Source organism: Callithrix jacchus, chromosome 22 (assembly GCF_049354715.1).
Source record: "Callithrix jacchus isolate 240 chromosome 22, calJac240_pri, whole genome shotgun sequence".
Taxonomy (NCBI): Eukaryota; Metazoa; Chordata; class Mammalia; order Primates; family Cebidae; genus Callithrix; species Callithrix jacchus.
In genome coordinates, this window is record NC_133523.1 from 485,879 (window position 1) to 493,946 (window position 8,068).

The 8,068-nt window shown below is 63.1% G+C and overlaps 1 protein-coding gene across 1 annotated transcript; it reads left to right on the plus strand.

Annotated features, from left to right (window-relative positions):
• The first annotated feature begins 1,512 nt into the window (after positions 1-1,512).
• Positions 1,513-7,851, plus strand: TPGS1 (tubulin polyglutamylase complex subunit 1). Its single transcript, XM_002761512.6, has 2 exons — positions 1,513-1,863; positions 7,097-7,851. Exons 1-2 carry the CDS (start codon positions 1,526-1,528, stop codon positions 7,629-7,631), a joined length of 873 nt encoding a protein of 290 aa, XP_002761558.3. The 5' UTR covers positions 1,513-1,525; the 3' UTR covers positions 7,632-7,851.
• The last annotated feature ends 217 nt before the right edge of the window (positions 7,852-8,068 follow it).

The window sequence follows — 8,068 nt, forward strand, 5'->3', positions numbered from 1 at the left end:
TGACACTTGTCATTTTTCTCAGCTGACACCACCCCGTGGAGAGGAGAGGTCCGAGGGCTCTCCGGACAGCCAGAGGGCTGACTGTGGGCCCGTCCTGATGGCTCCGTCTCCCCGATCCCTTGGTCCAGGACTGCAGAATCAAGCGCGTTTGGTCTGCCCATGCTGGAACCGCCCCAACACACACACACACCTCATTGCCCCCTGCCCAGAGCAACGCCCCTGAGGGACGGAACGGCGCCCAGCGAGCTCTGCCAGGGCAGGGAAAACTCAAGGGCTTAGTGGTTTCCCTGGGAAGAAGCTTAACCTGGAGTCTCAGAAAGCAGAAGTGAGAAGCTACATGGAGGTTCCCCGGGGAAACACACGGAGAGGCGGCTTACGGAGGAGACTGCTTGTGTTTTGAGGTGGCTCGGGGCTGAGGAGGGGCGGGAGGGCGGCTAGAAGCGAAGTCAGCCAATGAAGGGCTGGAGGTGCCAGCCCAGGGGCACTGGGGAGCCATGGGAGAGTTTAGAGCTCTGGAGGCTGCGGTGTCAGCAAGCTCCCTCTGGCGGTCAGGAGGGAAACAGCCTGGGATGCTCGGCCCCGTGGCCGCCAGTGGAGCCTCAGCGCATCTGCAGCAGGGCTGGGGAGGGCGCTTCTCCCACGAGGTGAGCTGCATTCAGACGAGCCAGGGTTCCGTGGAAGGCCCGGCTGAGCTCGACCCCCAGCACAAAGGCTCAGGGATGATCATCAGAAAAGGGTCTGGGGGCCCGGGCGCGGTGGTTCACGCCTGTAACCCCAGCACCCTGGGCGGCCGAGGCGGGCGGATCACCTGAGGTCAGGAGTTCAAGACCAGCCTGGCTAACACAGAGAAACCCCGTCTCTACTAAAATACAAAAAAAAAAAAAAAAAAAAAAAAAATAGCGGGGCAGGATGGCAGGTGCCTGTAATCCCAGCTACTCGGGAGGCTGAGGCAGGAGAATTGCCTGAACCCAGGAGGCGGAGGTTGCGGTGAGCCGAGATCGCGCCATTGCACTCCAGCCTGGGTAACAAGAGCAAAACTCCGTCTCAAAAAAAAAAAAAAAACACTGGGGGGCCGGGAGTGCCCGAAGGCCGTGAGCGAACGAAGCTAAGCTGGGTTCAGCAGTCCGGGGCGGGTCCATCCCCGCGCATGCTCCTCAGGATGCTCTGGTAACCAGGGAGACTGGTTGCTAGGAGACCATACTAATGGAGGACCCGCTCACTACGAAGCTGGCAAGCAATCCGGCTTCATGCCAGAAACGGAGAACTTCCGAGGCAGCCATTTTGGACCCTGGCAAAACTCAGGATCCAGGCCAAAGCCAAGAGAGCCAATCAATTTACACAACGAGGGAAGCGAAGAAAGAGTGCCAATAAGCACACAGGGAAAAGGGCAGCGTGCTCCTGCCATTTTCCACAGTCTCTCAGCTGCATTTCCGCGCCCTCTGCCCTTCATCAAGATGGCCGCCTCGGGGGCTCTAACACACAGTGGAATATGGCGGCGCTTCCGGTCCCACTGCCCTCAGCGAAGATGGCGACAGTGGAGAAGAGGCGACCGACGGTAATACCGCCGGCCGGTTTCACAGACAGCGGCCGCCAGTCGGTGTCCCAGGCGGCGGGGGCGACCGAGAGCGAGGAGGACTTCCTGCGGCAGGTCGGCGTGACGGAGATGCTACGCGCAGCCCTGCTGAAGGTGCTGGAGGCGCGGCCCGAGGAACCGATCGCCTTCCTTGCGCACTACTTCGAGAACATGGGCCTGCGCTCACCTGTAAACGGCGGCGCCGGGGAGCCCCCGGGGCAGCTCCTGCTACAGCAGCAGCGACTGGGCCGCGCGCTGTGGCACCTTCGCCTGGCCCACCACTCCCAGAGGTGCGTAGCGGGTCTTCCTCGGCGGGTGGGGCGGTGGCGGACTTCAACTCCCAGCATGCCCCGCGCGGCTCCCTGCCCGCGGCGCAGGCGCGGGGGGCGCAGGACCTATTGGGAGTTGTAGTCCGCAATGCCTTCTGGCGGGGATGGACGGGAAAAGGTGGGCTGGAGGGTGCGGGCTTGGGCCTGGCGCTGGGCAGCGCGCTGCCTGCGGCTCGAGCCCTGGCCGGCTTCGCCTTCTATGATGACTTTTTGCAGCCGCCGAGGTTCCCCTTGCAGTATATGATTTTTTTTTTTTTTTTTTTTTGAGACGGAGATTGGCTGAAGCATGCGGAGCTGCAGGTGCCTAGGCGCGGTGTCCCGTAGCTGGGCCCGGGGAGGGTGGTTGAGGAGTATGTGTTGATGTTGGGTGTGGATGCACTGCTGTCTTTTGCGGGGGTCCTCAGAATCGGAGCCTGAGGCAGGCATTTTGTGTGCAGGTGATTTTCTAAGGGGGTGCGCCCAGGAGGACCCAGGAAGGGGGTTGGAGCAGGCAGGGAGGATGCCAAGCAAAGGTGCCCTTTCAGTCTGATAACCAGGGCATAAGCGCCCACCTTGGCAGCCCTCGCCAGAGTCTCAGAGAGTTCTCGGGGAGGAGAGAGAGGGGGAGTGTCCCCCACCAGGGTCAGGGTGCACAGGTGTCCAAGATCATACTCAGATAATGGTGGCAGGGTGTTGAGGACCTGGACGAGGAGCAGGGTGGCAGGAGGCCCAGTGGCTCTAAAGGCCCCACATGAGGATTTTCAAGGGCCCAGGGGGAGGGTAGTGGGCAAGGGCAGGCTCAGAGCGTCAGTGGAGCCGTTTACTGGGATGGCAGCCCCTGGTTTGAAGAAGCTGCCAGAATCAATGTGGATCCCGTTGGAGGCTGGGAGGAGCCTGGAGACAGGAAGGTGGACGGAAGCCTCTGCAACTGAGACCCGGGGCGGCCACAGGAGACTGGACCGGGAGGGGTCCTGAAGGCTTCAGAAGAGATGAGAAGAGCTCAGGACCACACTCTGAGGGTGTCCAGCCCAGAGAGCCCATGAGAAATCGTGGGAGGGTGAGACCAGAGGTGAAATCGGGGCAGGAGGAAGTGGCCTCCAGGGACATCCAGAAGAGAATCTCCCAAGGAGGAAAAGAGGTCAACAGCAGGCCCACCACATATGGTTGCTCAGGTCGAGCACTGCACAAGCCACTCGCCCCATAGACACTACAGATGAGAGTATATATATTTATAATTCCCAAGGGCTGCTGGGAAAATGCAGCTTGTGGCTGTCTCTTCCTCCGTCTTTCTGTTCTGTGAACCCTAAGGACACCACTAGGGCTCACCCTACTCCCGTGTGAGTAGACCCATCAGTCTGAGGTTCTGGATGGGTGAGTTTAGCGGGCCCCAGTCACCCCAGGGACACAGGGCAAGGGTGGTGCTGGTGGCCCTGGGCCCGCCTGGGCTCCCCAGAGACACGGCCAGTGGTGAATGCAGAAGACAGGTGCGTACAGCTGGGCGGCATCTGGTTCTGTGTCCACGGATCCAGGGCTGCTCCCATCCTCACAGCAGGCAGCCCCGGCCCCCTCTACATGCTTGGACCATCAGGAACCCCCTGAGGTCACCTGGCCAGTCAGGAGGAGAAGCCCAGAGCTGTGCAGCTTTGTTCCCACAGTCCAGCGTGTGGCCCCCCACAAAGGCTGAGGGGCTGACTGGGGCTGCTCCCGAGAGCACCACCACGGTAGACAAGGGGAGAAGTCACCCCCACCCTCTCTCCAGCTTCTTTTGAGAAATGGCAAGCTCCCACCACCCGGGCTGGTGATGGCAGCCACAGTGTCCCCTTCTTGCCACCTTCCTGGTCACCTCCAAGGCCCCTGGAGCACAAACACAGATGTTACGTGACCTGCTGAGGGCCACAGAGTCACCAAGAGCAGAGCTGGGGTCTGCACCGCCCCGGGCACGTCACTTCCAGGAAAACATGCACGAACATGAAGAGCTGGCAGGTCTGGGCTAGGGTTCCTCCAACTCATTCTCTAGGGGCCGTCCTGAGCACTGTGGGTCCCTGAGCAGCGTCCCTGGCCTCCGGCCAGTCTGCCGGGGCAGGAGTGGGGAGCAGAAGTGGAAGGCTCGGAGCGGCTCCTATGTGTCTTCCTGGAGGCTTTCCATAAATAGAATCTTTATTAACAAATGTGCACACGCCTTACAAACCACTCTGTGTAGGAGCCGACACAGAGGGAACCTGGCTGGGCTCCCGGTCTCCATTCTGCAATCAGGGAAACCAAGGCTTAGCAGCCACCATCCCAGGCAGAGCTGACCTTCCAGCCCCGGCCTCCGGGCCAAGCGCTTGCTGCCTTCCTCTTCCTCCTGCTGTCACCTCCAAGGAGCCCCAGGAGGAGCCTGGAAGTCGGGCGTCACAGTCCTGTCTCTTGTTCTGGTCCCACCAGGCTGTAATTACCCGTGTGTGTGTCTTCCTGCCCCTCCAGGCAGCTGTGGCTGAGCTGCAGCTCCGGTAACAGCCAGTAATAAGGGCAGGTGGGGCCTCCGGGGCACCTGGCTCCAGCCCTGTTCTCCCGTCCTCACATGAATCCCCACTCCCTACATGATCAAGGCCAGGCTCAGAAAAGCAGGGCGCACATAGCTCTGAGAAAGGGTGGCCAGGTGAGACCAGAAGTAAAGGAGGCGGGACAGGAGGAAGTGGCTTCCCAGGACATCCGGAAGAGAATCTCCCAAGGAAGAGAAGAAGTCAACAGCAGGACCACCATATATGGTTGTTCAGGTCGAGCACTGCACAAGCCAGTCGCCCCACAGAGCTGCAAACAAACCCGAGGCAGGTCTGGGCCCGGCGAGGGGCCGCGTGGATGTGTGGGAAGGCAGACGAGGGCGACCGCCTGCAGAGGAGAGACTTCATGCAGAATGTTGGTGGGCGAAGCTGGGTGAATCCCGGCCCATGGACCTGTCAGTCAGGAGCAGCTGCGTGCACCCCGGGAACCATCAAGTGCAAACCTCAGTGGCTTCAGCACAGCCAAGGCTCATCTCGCTCATTCTGCAGAGGTCATCCAGGTGTTTCGTTGGTGTTTTGTTTGTTTGTTTGTTTTTTGAGACGGGGATTCGCTCTTGTCACCCAGGCTGGAGTGCAATGGCGCGATCTCGGCTCACCGCAACCTCCGCCTCCTGGGTTCAGGCAATTCTCCTGCCTCAGCCTCCCGAGTAGCTGGGATTACAGGCACGCGCCACCGTGCCCAGCTAATTTTTGTATTTTTAGTAGAGATGGGGTTTCACTATGTTGACCAGGATGGTCTCGATCTCTTGACCTAGTGATCCGCCCACCTCAGCCTCCCAAAGTGCTGGGATTACAGGCGTGAGCCACCGCGCCTGACCTACCACCCCGACATTTACTGAGCACCTATTGCATACTGGCCCAGCATTTATTGAGCACCTACGGTGTACCAGCCCTGCATTTATTGAGCACCTACGGTGTACCAGCCCTGCATTTACTGAGTACCTATTGCACACTGGGCCAGCATTTACTGAGCACCCATCACATACCGGCCCTGCATTTACTGAGCACCTGTTGCATGCTGGCCCAGCACCACCTACTGTACACCAACCCTGCACTTCCTAAGCACCTACTGCATGCTGGCTCAGTACTTCCTGGGAACCTAGCACAGGTGACCCACAGAAAGGTGCAGCCGTGTGCCCGGGTAACACCCGAGGGAAGGCTGGAGCCTCAATGTAAACCTGCCCTCCTCACCATGAAGCTGAGCTCCCAGAAGGGACAAGCGTAAGCCCTGAGGCTGGCCACTTCCTCTCTGGGACTCTTGGCCAGATCATGGGCCTGCCCTGAGCCTCAGTTTCCCTCTATGTCCCAGAGAAGATAACAACAGGCCACTAGTGTGAGTCCCGGCCAGGAACCGACGGGGGAATGAGGCCAGGCAGGAGGATCCTTTGAGCCCAGGAGATAGAAGCCGTAAGCTCTGATTACACTCCAGCCTGGAGAACACCATGAGACCCTGTCTCAAAAAAAAAAGAAAGAAAATGAAACGTTAGCTTTGTTAAAGTACAGCCCAGTATTGGGCCAAGTGTAAACAGGGACCGTTGCTGCAGGGAGGGAGATCAGAGGGTCCCTGGGGCCCGATGCCCCAGACCGAGGCCTGCTGGTTGACTCGGCAGACATTTCCCGAACACCTGTTGTGTGCAGAGCACCGTTCTAGGCACCAGGATGAACTTCCGGCCCTGGGGGGCAGGTGCCGACGCTCTGCTGGGAGAGACGTGAAGCTCACAGGGTTTGTGCCCGAAAGTCAGACAGGGCACCACTAGGAAGAAAACAGGAGCAGAGAAGGTCAGGGAGGAGGTGAGGGAGATGGGGGAAGGCAGCTAGGCTGCCCTTGCAAAGGCCCTGAGACGGGTCCAGAGTTGGAGCCTGGAAGCCAGGGCTGGGGGAGGGAGGTCTGAGCTGGGTGGGGGCTGAGGGAGGGGAAGTCCATGCTGGGGGCAGAGGGAGCCCCAGGCTGGGTGGGGACTTGGGGGAGGGGAGATTCCAGCTGGGTGGGGGCTGGGAGGAGGGAGGCCTGGACTGGGAGGTGCTAGGTGGAGAGATGGCCCAGGCTGGGTGGGGGCTGGGGGCAGGGAGGCCTGGGCTGAGGAGAGCTGGAGGGAGGGGGAGGCCCAGGTGGGGTTGGGGGTGTAAGAAGGGAAGCCTAGACTGAGGGGTCCTGGGGGGAGGAATGGCCCAGGCTGGGTGGGGGCTGGGGGCAGGGAGGCCTGGGCTGAAGGGAGCTGGGGGGAGGGGAGGCCCAGGCTGGGTTGGGGGTGTAAGGAGGGAAGCCTAGAGTGGGGGGTCCTGGGGGGAGGAATGGCCCAGGCTGGGTGGGGGCTGGGGGCAGGGAGGCCTGGGCTGAGGGGAGCTGGGGGAAGTGAAGGCCTAGACTGGGTGGGGGGAGAAGGAGGGAGCCTAGACTGGGGGGTCCTGAGGGAAGCCTAGACTGGGGGTAGGGATGGCCCAGGCTGGGTGGGGGCTGGGTGGAGGGAGCCGGGGGCTGGGATGGGGAAGCTGCAGGGAGAGAGAGTGAGGAGGCGAGGCCGGGGTTGTGGAAGGGGAGGGCACCAGGAATAGGGGGTAGGGGAGGCCGGGAGGCTACGTCCTGGGCCTGGCGGGGAGGGGAGGCCGGGGCTGGGGCTGTGTGGCTGGGTGGGCGCCAGGGCTCTGCGCGGCCCCCAACGTGCCCGTCCCCGCAGGGCCGCCTTCAACAGTAACGTGACCGTGGCCTACGAGTGCCTGAGCGCGGGCGGGCGCAGGAAGAGGCCCGGGCTGGACGGCCGCACCTACAGCGAGCTGCTCCGCCGCATCTGCCGCGACGGCCGGGCCCCCGAGGAGGTGGTGGCGCCGCTGCTGCGCAAGGTCCAGTGCCGCGACCACGAGGCGGTGCCGCTGAGCGTGTTCCGCGCGGGCACGCTCACCTGCTTCGTGCTGCTGGAGTTCGTGGCGCGCGCCGGTGCGCTCTTCCAGCTGCTGCAGGACCCGGCCGCCGCCGTGGCCGACCGCCGCGTGGGCCAGGCCGTGCTGGACACCCTGGAGGGCGCGCTGCAGGCCAGCGACGCCGCGGCGCCCGCGCGCTTCCTGGAGGCGGGTTCGCGCCTGGGGCCCGACAGCCTGGCGCTGGCGCTGGACCGCGCCGTCGGGGGGCGGCGGCCCAGCGCGCCCATGACCCGCGAGGAGTTCCTGGAGAGGGCGGCCGCGCTCTTCATCGCCAAGGTCAAGCCGGTGGGCTGAGCCCCGCGCGCCACGCCACGCGGATCCGGGACCTGCACTGGGGCGTCCCCGCGTCCCCTCGTCCCCTCGCCCGGGTGAGGGCCTGCCCCGAGGCGCCGGGCCCTGGGGTGGAGGCCCGGGCTCCCAGGAGGCGACGCCCCCGCCCCACCCACCCTCGCTGCCGCCCTCCACCCCCGCCGGAGCCCCTGCCCCGCGCTAATAAAACGTGTTGCGAGGCTCACGCTTGTGTGTGCGCGCGCGCGGCCACCTCCCACCCCGGGGCCGCAGAAGATGCTTCTCCCCCGCAGGCCCCCGCCCCACCCACTTAACCACCGGGGCTGGAGGCGGGATCCGAGGCCCGAAACCCCCGGGGGCCCCTGGACCCGGCCCGGTCGGGGCAGCTGAGCGAGGCCCCCTGCGGGGCCCCCCCCAGCCCCGCCCGCCCCAGGTATCCTCCC